The sequence below is a fragment of the Ranitomeya variabilis genome, chromosome 4, assembly GCF_051348905.1.
Source record: "Ranitomeya variabilis isolate aRanVar5 chromosome 4, aRanVar5.hap1, whole genome shotgun sequence".
NCBI lineage: Eukaryota > Metazoa > Chordata > Amphibia > Anura > Dendrobatidae > Ranitomeya > Ranitomeya variabilis.
Genome location: NC_135235.1, coordinates 39880028 through 39904465, shown reverse-complemented (window position 1 = coordinate 39904465; position 24438 = coordinate 39880028). Strand labels below are relative to the sequence as shown.

Sequence of the window (24438 nt, the reverse complement as noted above, 5' to 3'; positions counted from 1 at the left end):
AGCGGCCAATACCAAACACTGGGAGCAGCGGCGGAGACTTACCAGTGGACCCTAACAAGGTGTGTACAATATGGTTTGCTGTTCTATATTACACAACAGCTGGGGTAAAAACTTTATTGAATGGGGACAAGCCCTTTAAGTCTTACACCTAGCTGAGCAGTTTGCAAAAATATTACAAATAGTTAGAGCTCTTGCTCCCGGCTCTGACGGCTCTCTCTGCTCTATCCTCCCTTCTGTCAGTGTTAGAGATAGCAGCAGAGAGGGCTAAGGGTTGTACAAAGAGTTCAACAGTGTGGAGATGGGAGAAAAAGTCTATGTAGGGCAGTGAAAACTGGCTGCAGATATGAGAAAAGCACATGGAGGAAATACCGTAAGTGCAAGATACAAGCTGTGCTGATACATGAGCTAATGATGACAGCAGCAGCCTGCACACACATCCAGCCTGTAGTACTGAGAGAGAGAAGCTTTCGTAAGAAAAAAAAAATCTGAAACCCAGATCTGGCTGAAAGCGACATAACAGGGGTCTGAAATGAATGAAGGTAGGAAAATGTCAGACATTTTTATTTCAAGGGTGTCTGCAGTCTTTTATGCAAAAAAAATATTGAATACAACCCAAAATCAGCACTTTCCCCAACATTACAGAATCGGGCAGCAGAGTGGCTCAGTATTTACTCTTGCTAGGTCAATGAGGTCCTAATGCCTGTTAATGCTGACATCATGGCTTGTAGTTCTGATGACAGCTAAAATAGCTTTTTACCAGGATTTTCGTAATTAAAAACAGTCATGCAGAACACTTGTTCTTGTGTTAAAAAAAAAAAAAGGAGAGTGTGAATGGCGCCTAAACTAAATTTGCGGCACGGGTAAGCAAAAAAAAATAAAAAATAAAAAGTGTTCAAAGTTCTAAGAGGTCCACGCAAAAAATATATATATTTCATACTTATATACAGTTCAAAGTTAAATAATAAAATGCGTTGTTCCCGTGACTGATTGAGTGACCCTGCAGATGTTTAATGGTTTGCAGCACACACTTGAAGGAGCTGTAAGGCGCGCTCCTTTTTCAGGCCTGTTATTTTCCAGCTTGTCTGTGACAGTTTTCATGTATAATGTCTGAAAAATGTCAGAGTCACCGCTTCAGAAAACAAATGCTCCTGACACGGAGCTATTCATCAAACACAACATCAATGTCATAAAGTTTTCTGGAGGTTTTATTGCTCTTTTATAAAAAGGATACTACAGAAAGCAAAAACTTTTTTCTAATCCTGGAAAGATTGCACTCACACACATGCTATTGATTGTCTTTTAAAGTAAACCTTTAACTAATTGTATTGTGGTACCGTGTTAGCCAGAAAAATCGATGTGAATACTTTTCTGCCCAATGATGACAGAAGTATTCTAGGAGTGATACCTTTATTGGCTAACCAGAAAATAATATGTTTGCAGCTTTCAGAGCACAGAGGCTCCTTCTTCAGGCAGGATTACAAATAGATTAATAAGAAACAAACACAACATTTAAAGAATACTACAGGAGGACATTTGTTAGGGGGTGGGAAGTGTGATGAGTCCATAGATAAGCCAAGGTAATCCAATTAGGCATTTTCTTACAAATGGAGAGGCAGTGGGAATAATGTTCTTTGTTATCTGGAGTCCGTCTGGTGGAGGTGTGAATTGTATCCATGTAGTGACTCATAAATCCAGGTGTTAAATTGAGTCCTAGTGTCAACGAATTAAACATATTCATTAGTTTGTATTCCCAAATTTTCCTTTCCCTGTGGTCCTTAAAATTACCTTTTAGTATTAAAACTTTTAAGTCTGCCATACTGTGTCTAGGTCCAGAGAAATGTTTTCCCACCGGTGTGTCCATTTCATTCCTGATTGTGTGTCTGTGTAGATTCATCCTAGTTTGTAGTCTTTGCATAGTTTCCCCAATATAGATGCTTCCAGGGCACCTCGTACATTGTATCATGTACACCACGTTGGAGGATGTACAAGAAAAGGAACCCGTGACCTTATAGTCCTGATTTGTGTTTGGTACACGGACTATATCTGTTGGTAATATGTGGGGACACGTTTTGCATTTTTTATTGTTACAGGGGAATGTGCCAGTCACTGATGGTGATGAGAGGACACTTCTGACAAGCAGATTCCTTAAGTTCGGGGGCTGTTTGTAGGAGAGGGGTGGTAGTTCTGGGAATATGTCTTTCAATTTGTGGTCTCGATGGAATATGGGGTGGAGATCAGCACCAATTTTCCTTAGGATGCTCATGTGGGGGTTGTATGTGACCACAAGAGGTGCCCTGTTGTTATCCTCTCTGTTTGTAATCCAGGAGGCTGTTTCTTGGGATCCTTGTAGCCCTGTGGATCTGCTCATCTATGACTGGTGGATGGTATCCTTGTTGTAGGAATGTATTCCTCAGTGATCGCAGCTGTAGTTCCCCGTCTTTGCTGTCTGAACAGATCCGAATATATCTCAGAGCTTGACTGTAGATGATGGATTTTTTTGTGTGTCTTGGATGAAAGCTGTTCCATCTAAGATAAGCCGGACGTCCCGTGGGCTTGTGGTAAATGGATGTCTGTATGGCATTGTCCTTGATGTGTATGGTCATGTCCAGAAATTGTATTTGGGTCTTTGAAGCGTTGAGGGAGAGCTTGATGGTTGGGTGGAACTTGTTGAAGTTATTGTGGAAGGTGAGTAGATCATCTTTTGAGCCTGTCCATATTATTAGCAGATCATCAATGTAGCGGAAGTATGCAAAAGGTTTAACAGAACAAGATGACAAAAATTCTTCCTCTAGTTTCGCCATTAATAATTAGCATATTGTGGGGACATTTTGCTTCCCATGGCGCTGCCCATACACTGTTGGTATAAATTGTTCCCAAAAGAAAAATAATTGTGATGGAGCACAAACCTGATAAATTGCAGTGTTGGTTCTGTGGCTAGATTGTTATTTTGAAGGAAATATTTACATGCTGCAATTCCATCCTCATGAGGAATGTTGGAATAGAGAGACACTACATCCATGATGGCTAGTATCATGTCCTCTGGAAGTGGGCCCAGCGCTGACAATTTGCAAAGAATATCCGTGGTGTCCTGGATATAGCTGGGTGTGCGCCTCTCCAAGGGTTTCAGAATGTTCTCCACCCAGCCTGAGATATTCTCAGTTAAAGTCCCAATACCAGAGATGATAGGCCTCCCAGGATTACCTTCTTTATGTATTTTAGGCAACATGTAGAAGGTACCTGTTTGGGGATTGTCTGGTATTAGTTCCAGCAGTGAGGATGACGTGGAATCAAATCCGTTGATGATATGTGTTAGTTCCTCTGTGTATTTTTTGGTCGGATCTCCCTGAAGTGGAGTGTAGTATTTTATATCCAAGAGTTGTCTGTTTGCTTCCTGGATGTAATCTGCTCCATCACAATTATTTTTCTTTTGGGAACAATTTATACCAACAGTGTATGGGCAGCGCCATGGGAAGCAAAATGTCCCCACAATATGCTAATTTATTTATGGTGAAACTAGAGGAAGAATTTTTGTCATCTTGTTCTGTTAAACCTTTTGCATACTTTCACTACATTGATGATCTGCTAATAATATGGACAGGCTCAAAAGATGATCTACTCACCTGCCACAACAACTTCAACAAGTTCCACCCAACCATCAAGATCTCCCTCAACGTTTCAAAGACCCAAATACATTTTCTGGACATGACCATACACATCAAGGACAATGCCATACAGACATCCATTTACCAGTAGCCCACCGGACGTCCGGCTTATCTTAGATGGAACAGCTTTCATCCAAGACACACAAAAAAATCCATCATCTACAGTCAAGCTCTGAGATATATTCGGATCTGTTCAGACAGCAAAGACAGGGAACTACAGCTGCGATCACTGAGGAATACATTCCTACAACAAGGATACCATCCACTGGTCATAGATGAGCAGATCCACAGGGTTACAAGGATCCCAAGAAACAGCCTCCTGGATTACAAACAGAGAGGATAACAACAGGGTACCTCTTGTGGTCACATACAACCCCCACCTGAGCATCCTAAGGAAAATTGGTGCTGATCTCCACCCCATATTCCATAGAGATCACAAATTGAAAGACATATTCCCAGAACTACCACTTCTCTACAAACAGCCCCCGAACTTAAGGAATCTCCTTGTCAGAATTGTCTTCTCATCACCATCAGTGACTGGCACATTCCCCTGTAACAATAAAAAATGCAAAACGTGTACCCACATATCACCAAGAGATATAGTCCGTACCAAACACTAATCAGGTCACGGGTTCCTTTTCATGTACATCCTCCAACGTGGTGTACATGATACAATGTACGAGGTGCCCTGGAAGCAGGGCCGGCATCAGCACCCGGCATACCCGGGCAAGTGCCGGGGCCCTGGCAAGACGGGGGGGCCCACTCACGCTGTCTGGGATACAGCACAAGCATCTTCTCACTCGGTTAGTGCAGGGCCAGGCACATAGGGGTTAAGAGAAAGCAGCCAGCGTGACTGTTTGTGGGCGGAGAGAGCACGTTCTCCTGCTCTGCTCTTGGTCCCTGGCTGAGTGCACTGCTGAACTGCAGATTCCGGAGGAGCTCCGAGCCTGAGTGAGTGCAATACTATCCCTGTATTCTGGGGTTCTGGGTGAGCTGGGCGGCTGCAGGTTGCAGCTGAGCTGCTGAAGTATACACACTGCACAGTACCACTCCCCCTGGCCCTGTATATATATACACTGCACAGTACCACTCCTCCTGGCCCTGTATATATATACTGCACAGTACCACTCCTCCTGGCCCTGTATATATATACACTGCACAGTACCACTCCTCCTGGCCCTGTATATATATATACTGCACAGTACCACTCCTCCTGGCCCTGTATATATATACACTGCACAGTACCACTCCTCCTGGCCCTGTATATATATATATATATACACTGCACAGTACCACTCCTCCTGTATATATATACTGCACAGTACCACTCCTCCTGTATATACTGTATATACTGCACAGTACCACTCCTCCTGTATATATACACTGCACAGTACCACTCCTCCTGTATATATACACTGCACAGTACCACTCCTCCTTTATATACTGTATATACTGCACAGTACCACTCCTCCTGTATATATACACTGCACAGTACCACTCCTCCTGGCCCTGTATATATATACTGCACAGTACCACTCCTCCTGTATATATATACTGCACAGTACCACTCCTCCTGTATATACTGTATATACTGCACAGTACCACTCCTCCTGTATATATACACTGCACAGTACCACTCCTCCTGTATATACTGTATATACTGCACAGTACCACTCCTCCTGTATATATACACTGCACAGTACCACTCCTCCTGTATATACTGTATATACTGCACAGTACCACTCCTCCTGTATATATACACTGCACAGTACCACTCCTCCTTTATATACTGTATATACTGCACAGTACCACTCCTCCTGTATATATACACTGCACAGTACCACTCCTCCTTTATATACTGTATATATACACTGCACAGTACCACTCCTCCTGTATATATACACTGCACAGTACCACTCCCCCTGTATATATATACTGCACAGCACCACTCCTCCTGTATATATACACCGCACAGCACCTCTCCTCCTGTCCTGTATATATACACTGCACAGTACCACTCCTCCTGGCCCTGTATATATATATATATATATATATATATATATATATATATATATATACACTGCACAGTACCACTCCCCCTGGCCCTGTATATATATACTGCACAGTACCACTCCTCCTGTATATATATACTGCAAAGTACCACTCCTCCTGTATATACTGTATATACTGCACAGTACCACTCCTCCTGTATATATACACTGCACAGTACCACTCCCCCTGTATATATATATACTGCACAGCACCACTCCTCCTGTATATATACACCGCACAGCACCTCTCCTCCTGTCCTGTATATATACACTGCACAGTACCACTCCCCCTGGCCCTGTATATATACACTGCACAGTACCACTCCCCCGTATATATATACTGCACAGTACCTCTCCTCCTGTATATATATATATATATATATATATATATATATATATATATACACTGCACAGTACCACTCCCCCTGTATATATACACTTCACAGCACCTCTCCTCCTGTATATATACACTTCACAGCACCTCTCCTCCTTTATATATACACCGCACAGTACCTCTCCTCCTGTATATATACACTGCACAGTACCTCTCCTCCTGTATATATACACCGCACAGTACCACTTCTCCTGTATATATACACCGCACAGTACCTCTCCTCCTGTATATATACACTGCACAGCACCTCTCCTCCTGTCCTGTATATATACACACTGCACAGTACCACTCCTCCTGTATATATACACTGCACAGTACCTCTCCTCCTGTATATATACACTGCACAGTACCACTCCTCCTGTATATATACACTGCACAGTACCTCTCCTCCTGTATATATACACCGCACAGTACCACTCCTCCTGTATATATACACCGCACAGTACCTCTCCTCCTGTATATATACACTGCACAGCACCTCTCCTCCTGTCCTGTATATATACACACTGCACAGTACCACTCCTCCTGTATATATACACCGCACAGTACCTCTCCTCCTGTATATATACACTGCACAGTACCACTTCTCCTGTCCTGTATATATACACTGCAGAATTTACAATAGCTATCACTAGGGTTGAGCGAAACGGGTCGGCCATTTTCAGAAGTCGCCGACTTTTGGCAAAGTCGGGTTTCATGAAACCCGACCCGACCCCTGTGTGGGGTCGGCCATGAGGTCGGCGATCTTCTGAATCTGGTATCGGAATTCCGATACCGAGTTCCGATATGTTTGCGATATCGGAAATCGGTATCGGAATCCACATTTAAGTGTAAAATAAAGAATTAAAATAAAAAATATTGATATACTCACCTCTCCGACGCAGCCTGGACATCGCCGCTGGTAAACGGCATCTTCTGTTCCTAAGAATGGCGCTTGAAAGACCTTTCGATGACGTCACGGCTTGTGATTGGTCGTGGCGGCCCACGTGACCGCTCAGCGACCAATCACAAGCCGTGACGTAATTCTCAGGTCCTTAAATTCCTCATTCTAGGAATTTAGGACATGAGAATTACGTCACGGCTTGTGATTGGTCGCTGAGCGGTCACGTGGGCCGCTGCGACCAATCACAAGCCGTGACGTCATCGAAAGGTCCTTCACGTGCTCATTCTTAAGAAGGAAGGCTGCCGGAAAGAAGCAGGGCGCATCCGAGGGTGAGTATATACCTAATAGGAATATACTCACCCTCGGCTTCTTTCCGCCGCGACCAATCTTTTGGGCCGCCGCGACCAATCACAAGCCGTGACGTCATCGAAAGGTCTTTCAAGCGCCATTCTTAGGAACGGAAGATGCCAATTACTACCAGGGCGCGTCAGAGGGTGAGTATATCAATATTTTTTATTTTAATTCTTTATTTTACACTTAAATATGGATCCCAGGGCCTGAAGGAGAGTTTCCTCTCCTTCAGACCCTGGGAACCATAGTATCCCATTGCAATGCATTGGGTTTCGTGTTTCGGCCGACCCCGACTTTTTTATAGGATCGGCCGATTTCACTCGACCCGACTTTTGAGAAAGTTGGGTTTCGTGAAACCCGACCCGATCCTATAAAAATAAAAGTCGCTCAACCCTAGCTATCACTCATGTAAGAAGTGAAATCTGGCATTGTACTATACCTATATTTCTCTGCTGTATCTGTGCAGCATAAATCGTGGTATGTGTTAAAGGGGCCCACTGAGACTCTTTTCGCCCAGGGCCCTCAAAAACCTGGAGCCGGCCCTGCCTGGAAGTATCTATATTGGGGAAACTATGCAAAGACTACAAACTAGGATGAATCTACACAGGCACACAATCAGGAATGAAATGGACACACCGGTGGGAAAACATTTCTCTGGATCTGGACACAGTATGACAGATTTAAAAGTCTTAATACTAAAAGGTCATTTTAAGGACCACAGGGAAAGAAAAATTTGGGAATACAATCTAATGAATATGTTTAATTCGTTGACACTCGGACTCAATTTAACACCTGGATTTACGAGTCACTACATGGATACAATTCACACCTCCACCAGACGGACTCCAGATAACTAAGAACATTATTCCCACTGCCTCTCCATTTGTAAGAAAATGCCTAATTTGATTACCTTGGCTTATCTATGGACTCATCACACTTCGCACCCCCTAACAAATGTCCTCCTGTAGTATTCTCTAAATGTTGTGCTTGTTTCTTATTAATCTATTTGTAATCTTGCCTGAAGAAGGAGCCTCTGTGCTCTGAAAGCTGCAAACATATTATTTTCTGGTTAGCCAATAAAGGTATCACTCCTAGAATACTTCTGTCATCATTGGGCAGAAAAGTATTCACAAAGAAAACCTTTAGATTAGGACATAATTACATTGTCTAAAGGAGGCAGAACTAAGGAATGTAATGATTAATTTAGTGGTTTCAAATGTGCCAATCAGGAGGCACGATAACACGAGCTCTGCCCCCAAGGAGCCTTGTTCAAGCTAAAAAAAAATCATAGCATAATCACTGCATCAGAAAACAAATGCTCCTGACACAGCGCTATTCAAACATAACATCAATATCAAACGTTTGATAGAGGTTTTGTTGCACTTTTATAAAAAGATAAAAGACAGGAGAAACTTTTTCCTAATCCTGGAAAGGTTGCACTCTCTCACATGCCATAGATTTTATTTTAAAGGAAACCTTCAGATTAGGGCATATTTACATTGTCTTATGAAGGCTGAAATAAGGAGTGAAATAAGAATTAATTTAAAGGTTTTAAATGTGTCATTCAGGGAATCAAGAGAAAGTGAGCTTTGCCCCTGAGGAGCCTCTTTAAAGCTAAAGGATCATGACTGCAAAAAAAATGGGTCAAGAACTATTCTTGCACTGTTAAATGGGTCTTCTAGTTGACAAACGTGAGGGAGAATTTGTGAATAAGCAATATAATGTGAAGGTGAGTAGGAGTTGTTAATTTTCCTTTAAGACTCAAACACCACCCATGAAAAATATGATTGGAAGCAGAATGAGGTCTCGATTCTTCCACAGAAATGTAAATTTTATTTAGATGACTGTATGCAAAAACTTTGTTGATTGTGTAAAGGTTTGTGACATTGCTTTGGCATAAAACCAGTAGTTAAGTGTGCTCAGAAGAGAAGGAATTGATGCCTAAGTGATTGCAACGGAAATTATGGACAAGAACCCTTCCAGGAAAGTGCTTGACATTATACAACCAGGTGCTCATTATTCTACATGACTTTAACATCAGATTACCTTGTGTTAAAAGTTACAGAATATTCTAAATATTAAACTCTGAAGGATGCTTATTAATATTATTAGTAAGTGAAGAACTTATGTCATTAGTAGTGATGAGCGAGTGTACTCGTTACTCGAGATTTCCCTAGCATGCTCGGGTGGTCTCCGAGTATTTATGACTGCTCGGAGATTTAGTTTTCATCACCGCAGCTGAATGATTTACATCTGTTAGCCAGCTTAATTACATGTGGGGATTCCCTAGCAACCAGGCAACCCCCACATGTACTCAGCCTGGCTAGTAGCTGTAAATCATTCAGCTGTGTCAACAAAAACTAAATCTCCGAACACTTACAAATACTCGGAGACCCCCGAGCATGCTCGGGTGGTCTCCGAGTATTTATGACTGCTCGGAGATTTCGTTTTCATCACCGCAGGTGAATGATTTACATCTGTTAGCCAGCTTAATTACATGTGGGGATTCCCTAGCAACCAGGCAACCCCCACATGTACTCAGCCTGGCTAGTAGCTGTAAATCATTCAGCTGTGTCAACAAAAACTAAATCTCCGAACACTAACAAATACTCGGAGACCCCCGAGCATGCTAGGGAAATCTCGAGCAACGAATATACTCGCTCATCACTATTCATCATATGAAACAACTACTTTAAAACTCATCCTCACTCAATACTCCCTGAAACTTGGGAAAAGGGTGAATCCTTCCTAAAAATATGATGAAGGAACTTCGTTGAATAGTGACCCTTATTAGGGGGAATGTGCCAAATATAATATTTCGACCATGCTTGCCGGTACACTGCCGCTTTATGATGGCATGGAAATACAGAGAAGATACTAGAATGGCTTTGTGCCAGCACTAATAATATTCTAATTTGGTGCAGAAAATGTGTCAGACGCATCTGGGTATCATTTTCACTTTTAAGCTTTTAAAAATGAAGAGAGCGGTTCTACTTACCCAAATTATACCACATGTCCCTGATTTCAAAGCCGATCTGTCTTCTCATATCACCGTATCTGAAGGATGAGGAAAGGTGTAATTTATGTATTTTTGTCATTGTTTCCAATCTTGTGAATAAATATTAGCAATGCCGAGTGACAAAGGCAGCAGTGATTGAATATGACAAGCTATGACAATCTTTTCAGTATGGTGATGGGAAGAGACTGGAATTTATTTCCTCGGAGAGTAGAGAATAAAAGAGGTGCGCAGTCTATGAAGATTTCTCAAAGTTTAAATTGGATGAGATTTCTCAGGGAAATATCTTTATCTACAATTCATTATTGAATAAGAAGCATCCACCAAAAATGTAACCAGGAACACGACCATCGGTGAAAAGAACGTCTCCGGAACAGGAAATCCAAGCAGGTCGGTGAAAATAACATATCTACACCCAGACTGGAAATATGGTAACCTTCGCCTTGGCCAGAAATGCTACTGTGCTTGCACCAACATTCATGGTCTTGATTTAAAGGGGATATCCGGGGCTTTACAAAAAATGTATCTAAGCACTAAAAGGGCAAGTAATTGCAGCTTACCTGCCTGTTATGCACAGCGCCGTTCTTACCCGGAACAGAGCGGTCACATACGCTCCTGCCAGGGATTCAGAAGCCTCTGCTGAATTCCCGTCTATAGAGCAGAGGTTTCTTTTCCGGTCTGCTCTGTTGACGGGATGAGACTACCCAGGACATTCTGATTGACAGCTGGCTCTCCGCTGCCTAGCTGGGGGAGCCGTCGGTCAATCAGAATGACCTCGGAAGTCCGGCCCTGTCGCGTCAGCAGAGACAGCTGAATCCCCGGCAGGTGCGGTCTGTGACCTTTAATATACATACAATAAAAAAAGGCTGCTAGGCAGTGTCCATACCAAGTTTGTACCTACGTTTAGTGTGCATGGTGCGAAAGCTCCCAGTGCATATGCTAAATTAGCCCATGGAAGGACTCATCCATCCGAGTAGATGGTCGGCCGGTGCCGACAAAATAAGATGGTTCTGACAACTTTGCAACAACCATCTGATTTCGTCGGCAGCGGCCGACCATCTACCTGGATGGATGATGCATTGTATTCAGCAGAGATGAGCTGATGGCAGAGCTGTAGGGCAGCAGCTTTCTCCTCTCTCCTAGATGAAAGCTAGGAAAGCCGAGCACTTGTGTTTGGATGCGTTAAGAGAGATCGTTGCCTTTAGAAGGAATGTTCAGCTGATAGCTATATAAAGTGCATGACCAGGATAAAGGGAAACCATCATCAGTAAATGACTTATTGCTTAAATAATCTTTTTAAAAAAATGTTGGCAATTTTATTTTACATGTCACAATTTGTATTAAAAACAAATATCTTGTAATTTTTTACCTTGGCCATGGGGCTTTTTTTTTTTAGACTCATACTTCCTGTTGTTTCAGGAAACAACGCCTGTATATAGCCACGATAAACATACCCTGATCCTACCTTCTGTACTGAAGCATCTAATGTGGCAAAGGTGATTGTGAAGAAAAGGGGGAGAAGGTGTGCTGCAACATCATCTATTGGTGGATCTTGCGTTAACAGTTGTGTATATAGGTCATTGCAATCCTGCCTTTGCTGATAATGAACCTGCTGAAAATGCTACTTAAAAGGACAGGACATACGAGTGTAATAAAATCCCTGGTGGCCAGTGTGATAATTAAATAATTATTAATTTTATTTTGTTAATGAAGACTGTGATACAAAAAAAAACAAAACAGAAAACCTTGTACAAATCTGATTTAACAATAGGTGATTTTATTCCCCTTCAGACGCCATTGCTAGATGAAGATCGAAAAGAGAGTTCTTCCATCTGGCCGGTATATGGTAGCACTACACCACCATAAAAAAGTCTGCGACATCCAAGCATTTTATCCCCTTTATTCTTAGGATTGGTGGGCATCCAAGAGATCAAATGCCCCACTGACCCTAGAAAATGTGATAATAAGTAATGTGGCAAAACTGAACGTGGAGGAGCTGCAGTACTAGACACGGATCACAGACAAAAGTGGCGCTGTCTCTGGGTGAACTGCGCTTGTTTGCACATATCCATGTACCGTATATATAAATGGTTACTTGTAGAATGTAATAAAATCAATACTGATCAAACTACAAACCTGCAAATTAAATTCAGATTTACGCTCCCAAATGTGACCTATTCAAACCTGCAGTTTCCTAAATGCTGTAAATCCTAAGCTCTGATACTAAAAGTATAAAATATTTTCCATTTTATTATTTTTTTTGTGTGCGTGCAAATCTACGACACTTTAACCTTTAAAAAACAGCAACACGCAAAGTGTTTAACCGGATAGAAATCCCTACAAAAGGCAATGGGGATAAAGTTTTCTACGACAGATGCGATGAATACGTCCCGCGGAACACACATCTTCAGATGTATAAGTCCCGCTTTGTAGTGAGCAGTCGCCAAAAATCTCTAGACACAGGTACTGACGGAAAACGGATTAGCATTTCATTCAAGCTGTGGAGGAAATACAAAGCGTCTCTCCCTTCATCTTGAATAAAAAAAATATGCAGAAAAAGCACAATGCGTTTCTATTCTCAGAAAAATGAAATTCGCTCGCCCTCTGTACTTGTATTATTGAAGTGATCGCTTTGGTGCAGGTGGTTCAAGATTTTATGCATCTATTTTACAGAAGTTACTTCTTACTCACTTGTTCAGGATTTTTGCTCTTTTGGCACTTGAGAAATTTTCCAGTTGCAGCGATTCTTGGGTTAAGAAAGCGACGGCCAGGTGAAAATAATTGTTCCACAGCTACAAAAAAAAAAATAATAATAATTAAAATCAATAAATAAACAAAAAAAATTATATTGTACATAGGTAATTTTAAAAGACTCGTCGCCTTTCCAAACATGGTAAAAAAAAAAAATATATATATAAATATATATATATATATCCTGGATAGAATAACACTTCTGGAGTACATCATCAAATAATTTTGCTTTGTGTAATTGCTCTGTTGTTCCTCCTAGAAATGTATGAATTAATAGACAACTGGGTGGTAACATTCCTCTTGTCAACACTGATTGGTAAGTGTGGTGTCACATGTCAGGGACACGCCTCCAACTGAAAACACCCTGATGTCATATATTTCCAGGAGGAATAACAGAGGGACGGATCAAGGCAAAATTATACAGAATTGTTATATTAGAAGGAACAAGAAATGCTTACACTTGTCAGGAGAGGGAACAGGTCCTTTTTAACTCCTGCGTCAATTTTTTTTGTCCCACTGTTAGTAATTGTTATGTATTTAAAAATTTAGACCAATTCCAGCTTATAGGATTGTTTGAAATTGTATTTTAAGTTATTGTTCATTACATACAATATTATATCAATATTATATACATAAGATTACATGGGCCATATTTGATTTTAATAGCCATCACATTCAGAGGAACAAAAATATGTGGCTGTTTGTGGGAACTTGTCAGTAGAATCAACCCTCCTATGGGCATGCAGGTCAGAGAAAGTTGAATAAAATACATAGATATCTGTGATTCAGTCTTGTTCCAGAGTATTCCATATGTAAATGGGCTGTTAAGATCTATGGGCCGGACATAGATCTCCCAGAGAATCTCCCTCCCGAGCTCATTTTATATGAAATGAGGCGTTACCAGTGTGAGACATGTAATGACTGACAGTCTAACCTCCTGATTTCATTGCAGTGCTGTGTTTTATTACAACTAACACAGAACAGCAGAAATTAACTTTGTCTTGTGACAAACATCTGCAATTGTAGCTCTCCTCTGATATTGCCGTCAGCCCAGCTGTACAACTGTGCCTGATTACAACTAGCACTTCTTCAGCTTTCATCTCATGGCATTGAGCGTGGAGGGAGAGGAGTAAAGCCGAGATGACAAAACTGTCAGAGGAGAGCTGCAGCTACAGATCTGTTTGTAATGAGACAAAGATCAGCTCTGCTGTACTGGGATAGTTGTAATCACACACAGCACTCAGGTGAGATCAGGAGAGGAGACTGCTACGGTAATCATTTACATTCCTCACAATGGTAACAATCCCTTTCATTTAAAACAAGCTCTGCATGAAGATTCTCAAGGAGATCTTTGTCCCGCCCAGAGGTCTTAAAAGCTCATTTACATATTGGGAAAAATGTGCCTCTCTCTGGAATAAAACACCAGATTGCAGATATCAAGGAATCACTTTATTCAACTTTCTGTGACCAGCATGCCCATAGGAGAATTGATCAATAGCTTTCCCTGAGCTTTACCAAAAAAGTGTTGTCATGACCCAATCTTTCCTCTATAAAAACATATAATTTAATGATAAGGCGTATATTGTATTATCTTCAGAGGCAGTGCAGTATTTTTATATATACAAGCGATTAGGCATATTCTTACATCCAGATTGGGCAGGGCCATGTAAATGATCACATTAAAACTCTCTATAGCATTCTTGGAGTCACTTATACATATTGAGGAGCCATGGTGCTGTCAGGGAGAGACTAGGTGAGCGAGAGCTAATAACCCGGGCCCCTGCAGTTTCCCTCAGACTAGGGAAATCCTGACTGACCCTCTACCTGGAGTTTACACTGAAGGTGTGCATGTCCAGGCCTCGAACCTCACCCTGTCTCCTGAGCTCATGCCCTACGCTGAAACCTCCGCCCACCACCCAGTGAAGATGTTATTCCCCAATACCCACAGTTAGCACAGACAAGGATAAAGGAAAATATACACCACGCCGCAGTCACTCAGGAATACACTATAAATGTGCAGGGCAAAATAAATACAAATATAGGAACGAGTAAATAAGACAAAGGAAAATACACCACCAGCAACGAATCTCCAACCACCAGCTCTCCTCCCCAGACCAAGATAACGCACAAGACAGAAGCTATAATCGGCGACGCCCAAAGATCAGGAGAACTATTTAAAGGCAGTGGGCATGGCCCAGCTTCCAATCCAAGGATTAGGTAAATTAACCCCGGAACAGCTAGATAAAATCTAGCAGACGCCAATGAGCAAATAGTAGTCAAAAGCGGAATTACCGCTGTCTGTCGGACGACCTGGTCTGAACTGCGTCCGACATGACAGTACCCTGCCTTCTACGAGGGACCCCAGGGCCCTCACGGCTAATAGGACCCGGCTTGTCCGGATGACGGCGGTGAAACAACCTGACCAGCCGGTCAGCATGAACGTCCGAGGCTGGTACCCAGGACCTCTCCTCAGGCCCATAACCACACCAATGTACAAAGTACTGTAAAGTGCGACGCACTACACGAGAGTCAACCACCTTGGAGACTTCAAACTCCAAATTACCATCCACCAAGACTGGAGGTGGCATAGGCGCCGCGTCCACAGAACCCACCACCTTCTTTAGTAGAGACCTGTGGAACACGTTGTGTATCTTATACACCGTAGGGAGCTCCAATCGGTACGCTACTGGGTTAATGACAGCGGTGACCCTAAATGGACCAATAAACTGTGGACCCAATTTAAGGGATGGTATTTTGAGTCTTATGTTTTTTGTGGATAACCACACCCAGTCATCCACACTCAGGTCCGGACCTGGCACACGCCTACTGTCAGCCACACGTTTGTACCTAGCACCCACACTCAACAGGCGCTGTTTCACTCTCCTCCAGACTGATAACAATTGTGTTCCTAACTGGTCCTCCTCTGGAACGCCAGAAGAGCCCCTCTGACTCAAGGTACAAAATTGAGGATGAAGCCCGTAAACACAAAAAAACGGAGACTCCCCAGACGACTCCTGGCAGTGATTATTGATGACAAACTCAGCCAAAAGGAAGAAAGGTAGACCACTCCTCCTGGTTATCAGAGACAAAGCAGCGTAAGTACTGTTCCAAATTTTGGTTCATACGCTTAGTCTGACCATTTGACTGAGGATGAAACGCCGAAGAATGAGATAACTTGATTCCCAGCCGTGAGCAAAACGCTCTCCAAAATTTTGCCACAAACTGAGACCCCCTAGCAGACACGATGTCAGACGGAACCCCATGAAGTCTGACCACCTCCTGCACAAATACTTGGGCCAGAGTCTTAGCGTTAGGCAACGCAGGCAAAGACACAAAGTGCGACATTTTAGAAAACCGATCAACAATCACCAAGATGACCATGTTTCCAGCTGATGAGGGCAAATCAGTGATGAAATCCATGGAGATTTCCGTCCATGGCTTACTAGGTACCTCAAGAGGAAGTAGTGTGCCAACAGGACGGGAGCGAGGCGTCTTAGCCCTAGCGCACGTGGTACAAGCTGACACGTATGAGACCACGTCCTGTCGGATCTTGGGCCACCAAAACCGACATGACACCAACTCCAAGGTACCTCTAACCCCTGGGTGACCAGCCAGGACAGCATCATGATGCTCCGCCAAAACCTTTAGGCGGAGATGAAGCGGTACAAAAGATTTGTTGAAGGGAAGCTCAGATGGTACCTCCTCCTGAGCCTCGGCAATCTCAGCCTCAACCTCGGTAGTGAGAGCTGAAACCACAACACCCTTTTGGAGGATGGGTACTGGATCTTCCCGGGGTTCTCCCCCCGGAAAACACCTGGACAGAGTATCCGCCTTAGTGTTTTTAGACCCTGGTCTGTAAGTGACCACAAAATTGAACCGCGTGAAAAACAATGGCCAGCGAGCCTGCCTGGGGGACAGATGCTTGGCAGACTCCAAATACAGCAGATTCTTATGATCGGTAATAACAGTTACCTGATGTACCGACCCCTCCAAGAAGTGTCGCCATTCCTCAAAGGCCAACTTAATTGCCAACAACTCCCTGTTGCCGATATCGTAGTTACGTTCGGCGGACGACAGTTTCTTGGAGAAATAGGCGCACGGACGTAAACCACTCAAAGATGAGCCTTGAGATAGTCCTGCCCCCACACCTACCTCAGACGCATCGACTTCCACAACAAGAGGTTTTGAAACGTCTGGCTGCACAAGAATGGGGGCTGAAACAAAACTGTTCTTAAGAAATTCAAATACGCGCACAGCAGCCTCAGGCCAAACGAAGAAATTGGTACCCTTTTTAGTCATGTCAGTTAGCGGTTTAGCAATGATGGAAAAATCCTTAATAAATTTCCTATAGTAGTTAGAAAACCCAAGGAACCGCTGAAGTGCTTTCAGGTTATCAGGACGTTCCCAATGCAGCACCGCCTGCACCTTAGCGGCGTCCATTTTAAAACCAGAAGCAGACACAATATAACCCAAGAAAGGCAACTCTTAAACAGAAAATACACATTTTTCAAGTTTAGCATAGAGCTTATTCTCTCTGAGAAGCTTTAACACCTGCCTGACATGATCTAAATGAGAATATATGAGAATGTCATCTAGGTACACGATAACGAATTTCCCCAAAACATGCGAGAACACATCATTGATGAAATGTTGGAACACTGCAGGTGCGTTAGTCAACCCAAACGGCATCACCAAATTTTCAAAATGACCCTCAGGGGTATTAAAAGCCGTCTTGCACTCATCACCTTGACGGACTCTTATGAGGTTGTACGCCCCCCGAGGTCAAGCTTGGTAAACCACTTAGCACCTGCCACCTGGTTGAACAAATCTGGTATCAGAGGCATAGGGTATGGATCATGAACCGTAATCTGGTTCAACTCCCAGAAATCCAAACACAGGCGTAATCCGCCATCTTTCTTCTTCACGAAGAAGAACCCTGCTGCCACCGGCGAGGATGACGGCCTGATGTGCCCTTTGCTCAAGCTTTCAGCAATGTAATCCGTTAACGCTTGTCTCTCCGGACCGGAGATGTTAAACATCCTTGCTTTAGGCAATTTGGCCCCTGGTTTAAACCTGATAGAACAGTCATAAGGACGATGTGGCGGCAACTCTGAACAACCCTTCTCAGAGAACACATCCACAAAATCCTGAAGTGACTCCGGAACGCTTGAAGTCACAGCGGACACACATGTGGCCAGGCAATTCTCCTGGCAGAACTCGCTCCACCGAATTATGTCCTGAGTTTTCCAGTCAATTACCGGGTTGTGCATAGACAACCAAGGAAAACCCAAAACCACCTGAGCAGGAAGATTCCTGAGCACCTTACATGTAACCCGCTCGGAATGTAGAACTCCAATGTGGAGTTTCACCTCAGCCACAAATTCAGTAATCTCCCCCTGAGAGAGAGGAGCAGCATTGATGGTGACCACGCGGATAGGATGAGACAGTTTTTCAATCCTAAAACCTGCTGTGCGCGCAAACTCCTCATCAATGAGATTTGTGGCTGAACCACTATCCACAAAAACAGTAATTGGCAGCTCACTGCCAGCAACAAAAACCTTAGCAGGGAGCATGCACTGAGAAACCACCATGGAGGATATTCATAAGCTCAGACTGGTCTCCTCCACACCCTCTGAGCTTAGAAGTTTTCCGCCGTTGCATTTTTCTTAGGCAGCAGAGGACAGATGTTAATAAAATGACCCGTTTTCCCACAGTAAAAACAGGCTCCCTGCTTCCTGAGCTCAGGGACTGGACACTTCACATGTGACACCCCTGCGATTTGCATAGGCTCCGTGGGCTCACCTGCAGCAACCTCAAGTGAACCTAAACCCTCTCCCATAGGTGGTGTCACATGCTCCCCCTGACGCAAACGGCGATCAATGCGGACAACCAGACTCATGGCGGAATCTAGAGAAGCAGGAGTCTCGTACATCAGAAGGGCTTTTTTAACCCTTCCAGAAATCCCATGTATAAACTGACTCCGCAATGCTGGATCATTCCACTTTGTATCGATCGCCCAGCGACGAAATTCAGAACAGTAATCCTCTGCAACTCACTCCCCCTGGCAAATAGAGCGTTATCTTAGATTCTGCTAGAGCCATTTTGTCAGGTTCATCGTAGATTTTCCTAAGACAGGAAAAAAAACTCTCCACAGAGTCAAATGCAGTAGAATCAGATGGCAAAGAAAACGCCCATGCTTGGGGATCCCCACTCAACAATGACAACACCAGGCCCACACGCTGATCCTCATTACCTGAAGATATCGGGCGCATACGGAAATATAGTTTGCAAGCTTCACGAAAAGAAACAAATTTACTGCGTTCCCCAGCAAATTTTTCAGGCAAAGGAAATTTAGGCTCAGCAACTCTTCCTGTCGCTCAAGCTTGCACACTAGACACTGCTAGTCCCTGTTGCTGCACTGCCCCCCTTAACTCCGTGACCTGTAGGGACAGCGCCTCCAACTGGCGGGTTATGGAAGTCATGGGATCCATGACAAAACACACAAAAAAAAAAAGAAACCCCTTTTTTTTTTTGTGTTGTTGGGCCGATTATAATGTCAGGGAGAGACTAGGTGAGCGAGAGCTAATGACCCGGGCCCCTGCAGTTTCCCTCAGACTAGGGAAATCCTGACTGACCCTCTACCTGGAGTTTACACTGAAGGTGTGCATGTCCAGGCCTCGAACCTCACCCTGTCTCCTGAGCTCAGCCCTACGCTGAAACCTCCGCCCACCACCCAGTGAAGATGTTATTCCCCAATACCCACAGTTAGCACAGACAAGGATAAAGGAAAATATACACCACGCCGCAGTCACTCAGGAATACACTATAAATGTGCAGGGCAAAATAAATACAAATATAGGAACGAGTAAATAAGACAAAGGAAAATACACCACCAGCAACGAATCTCCAACCACCAGCTCTCCTCACCAGACCGAGATAACAACGCACAAGACAGAAGCTATAATCGGCGACGCCCAAAGATCCGGAGAACTATTTAAAGGCAATGGGCATGGCCCAGCTTCCAATCCAAGGATTAGGTAAATTAACCCCGGAACAGCTAGATAAAATCTAGCAGACGCCAATGAGCAAATAGTGGTCAAAAGCGGAATTACCGCTGTCTGTCGGACGACCTGGTCTGAACAGCGTCCGACATGACAGGTGCGCGGTAATGAACATTCAATTACAATTGCCTTTTTTTCTTTTTCTTTTAGGAAAACCCCTCTGGCAGGTAAAGAGCTACCATACCATGCACAAATCTGGCAGATATAATACGGAATCTTTAGGCTTGACTGGATTATTTTCTTTCAGATCAGCATAAAAGAAGGGAACAGTGTTTACTATTAAACAGCTCCCCGAAGTGCAATGTGTTCTCCTCTTTACCGAGCGAGCAAGGAAAAGCTGCTGCTCGTAGGAAATCTTCTGGTTGCCAGACGCCTCCTTGTTGTACCCAAGCTGTGTTCTCAGCATTTCTGTGCGATGCCACCGCCACATATGTTTGATTTGATAAGGCATTAAGCAAAGTTATGAGGCTGCGGAGAGCCTGAAGTATGGCATACTGTACTTGTAAAGACGAGAAGAAACAGAAACTTCTCATTTCTGGACAGATCTGTACAAATTAGAATAACCAAACGGAGATCATAGTATGATGTGCAAAAGGCAAAATCCAACCGAGACTAATACACTATTTATCAGATACTTGTATGGTTTAACTCTTAAAGGGGGAGGGATTCAGATATTGGCCATTTTTGGTATATATATACTGATCCCACTGCTAGAGCACCATCTGACGCTGCCGGGAATGGAGAGGTGGCCATGCATCTGCAGCTCACTCAAAGGTGACCAAATAACAAACAAAAAAAGTGCTCAAAACCTATTGAAACCTGTTGGGGTAGACTAGAAGGCCCTAGGTGCACCGCCTAAGCTCACAGCTACCTGGCTGCGGAGGTGGGAACCCTAGGGGGGAAGCTTATTGGCGCCCCCACTCCACGATGGCTGACCCTAGGGGCCCCGATGTACCCTGCAGCCACTAGAGAAACCCTCTACCCAAAATCTGGGAAGGACCCCTACCAATAGACATAGACAGGAGAAGGGCCCTATACAATCCATCAACAGGGGGCCCTTAGCTCTCTGGGGATCTGGCACAACTTCTTTAATGGTGGCACCCAACACAGAAATAGGTATGTTATCTAGCGCTCTTGCTCCATGGTACATTTAGGTGGCTACTGAGTAATTAAAATAGTATTTCAATGTAAATGATCTCATTTTAAATAAGTCCCTTATATAGAGGTATAACATTTTATAATTACACTTTATAATAGTATCTCCAGGGTTTCCCACATTCTCTTCCTGTTTTTTGAGGTCTCTGCCAGTTCAGGCCACTGTCTCGGTGCTATAGCATTGATCACACTAGCTTATCATAAAATAATAATCATAAAAATAGTCTAAGATAAAAAAGTAGTCTCTTACCTGAAGTTCAAAGTTTGCTTGATCCAAAAACTTTTTGTTCAGCATGTCTGCATACTGATTAATAGCCCGTAAGAAAACTCTGTGACAAGACAAGAACAAAAAAAATGATATGGTTAGTGAAAATAGCGGAGCGAAATACAAAAGGGCCTATACGTTGGCCCTACAGCCATTCACCCTTTCACACAAGTCGCCTTCATTAGCTTTCTGCACCAGTCGTAGCAGCGGGGCCGCTCATGCATTGTAATGATATCAGCACTGTATATAGCCGCTTGTCTCCGGCCACGGTAATAGTAGGTGAAGAATATAATCAATAGCGATAATTATTTCAGTCCGAGGAATGAAATAATGGGAAAGATAACTGCTATCGTGAAGGTAGGAGCCAATTAGCCGGCTTAATTACCAAAAAATCGCAGATATAAGACTGCGAGTCATTACATTTTCTATTAAGCGTGGCTTCGGTATAAAGGTGGCATGGTATTAAATACGTCTCATCTCAAGAGCACAACCTTAGAGTGATGTTAATACCTAAAGCCGCGGTATTTACCCCTTTGGCCCATCATGGAGGAGCCCAGACATAATTTAAGAGAAGTTAAGGTCATCAATAGATTTTGGCAAGATCGGCAAATTCTCATTTAGTCGACAGCTAACCCTGGACTTGGCTCAGCCTTGTATGGATTCATTTTTACTAAAAGGATGAAAGCAAATACATACGCTTTTTGGGAAACAAAAAGTTTCCATGTTGAAACTCAACAAATCCCAAGAATCATTCAGCTTTCGAAGGACTACAGTAAAGGCCACATTGTGTCTACATCAACCATCAAGAATTGCAGCGAAAAGTATCTGCTGCATGGCCAAGACATATTTATTTGGACACCTAACCATTTCTCCTGTATAATGGACTTCTGTTAAAGAAAAAATGTGTATCGGGCACTGGTTTTGGATTGGAAGGTCTGGGTCAAATGCTAGAAAAAGTTTTGAATGGGGTTGAGATTGGGGCTTCATGAAGTCACTCAAATTCCTCCAAACCCGTCCTACCGTGTCCTAACGGACATCGCTTTGTGCACAGTCATGCTGGGACAAGAAACAGTTTTCTCCAAACTGTTCTCACAAAGTTGGAAGCAACTGTGCAAAATGTCTTTCTATGTAGACTTCACTGTAAATAAGGAGTAAACCCAGAGACCCCCCATACCATTAACTATTTTCCCCCAAACCTTTCAGTAGTCACTATTCATTTCCGTAGGAAGCGATATTTGGGAATCTGCCAAACCCAATGAACTATAATTAACTGTTCCAAAAAAACACGTTTTCAGCCCAGAGATGACATGCTTTACATGCTTTCCAGCAGGCACTTGGCATTGAGTATGGCTCGCTTAGTCTTGTTTGCAGGTGCTCAATCATGAAAACCCCTTTCATGCAGCTCCCGATTTAGTTGAGTGGTCTACCTCTTAGAGCTCATTTCCACATGCGAGGCACACGTCCGTGTCTCGCATGTGGAAACCAAGCTGTGGAGCCGGCACTGAGGAGCGGAGCGTGCGGCCGCATAGGAACACATGGAGCTGCACAGCTCCGCTCCTGAGTGCCGGCTCCACAGCTTGGCTTCCACATGCGAGATACGGACGTGTGACTCGCATGTGGAAATGAGCCCTTAGTCGCAGAGTCGCTGTTAGGCTATGTTCACACTTTGCTTTTTTTGCTGCATTTTTCCTGTGGGCAAAACCTGTTCTCTCGGCAGTAAAGAAGCTGCACGCAAAAAGCAGGTTTTGCTGTGTTTTTACTGCTTTTTTGTTTCTTTTTCTGGTGCAGATTATATGTGTTTGCATTTTCTTGCAGCATTTTTGCACTTCTTCATTGCTTTCTATAGAGAAAAAAAAAGCTACCTTTAATTATATAGTGTATACTTTAAACTAATGCAACATTTCTTTACGCAAAGAATATGCTGATCTATAATAGCCCTTTAAATCTACCGGGAAATTACGACCGTCCTTGGACCTCTTTTTTTCGTTCAACTCCTCCAGATGACAGACTCATCGCACATAATAGCGAAATGTGAAATTGTAGTTACTATTCAGATTGCTAAGTATTGATCTGTATTTTAACAAGCTTCATTATTTCAGTAAAGTCTAATTAGCGCCATTAATCAGGAGGCTCCCGCAGTATCTGGGAATATTGGCCTGTCACATCATGTTGTGCCGGGGAGCATAATAGGCTGCACTGATGCCGTCCGCCGCCGTACTAACAAGATCTTACGTTACTGAGGATTGTACTGATAGAATCACAGCCGAGCTGCCCCGCAGGTCTGCTCCGGATACCTCTCCTAATCCCCGAAGCACTGATGGACACAACAGACTAACGATCACTGACGGATGCTTAAGTGCTTGGAAAGAAATGTATTGAAACCCTTCAAAGCTACTCAGGCCCGAGGGCAATTGTGAATCTGTACAGTGACAAACATCCAAGGACAGTCAATAAATCGTACCGGGAAATGTCCGTCCTGACAAGAATCACTCGCCTACCCGCAACAAGTCATATTACCGGGGATGACAGACTTGTGCCATGGTCGTATGCAGGCGTCGGCTCATGGGGGGCTCATACAGTCCAATGTATACAGTATACGAAAACTTTATTATGTCCGTGTCCAAGCATCGGCTCATGGGGGGCTCATACAGTCCAATGTATACAGTATAATAGAACTATATTATGACTGTTTCCAGGCGTCGGCTCATGGGGGGCTCATACACTCCAATGTATAGAGTAGAACAGAACTTTATTATGGCTGCACCCAGGCTTCGGCTCATGGGGAGCTCGAACAGTCCAATGTATAGAGTATAACAGAATTTTATTACGGCAGTGTCCAGGCGTCGGCT

At 43.4% G+C, this 24438-nt stretch overlaps 1 protein-coding gene across 1 annotated transcript in view; it reads right to left on the bottom strand.

Annotated features, from left to right (window-relative positions):
- Nucleotides 1–24438, bottom strand: part of DOCK1 (dedicator of cytokinesis 1) — a 478132-nt gene that overhangs the window by 99469 nt on the left and 354225 nt on the right. Inside the window, exons 30-32 of the mRNA XM_077258384.1 lie at nucleotides 21575–21653; nucleotides 13049–13149; nucleotides 10340–10398 (exon numbers count right to left, since the gene is read on the bottom strand). Coding sequence (XP_077114499.1) covers nucleotides 10340–10398; nucleotides 13049–13149; nucleotides 21575–21653 — 239 coding nt within the window. The remainder of the gene's footprint in view (nucleotides 1–10339; nucleotides 10399–13048; nucleotides 13150–21574; nucleotides 21654–24438) is intronic.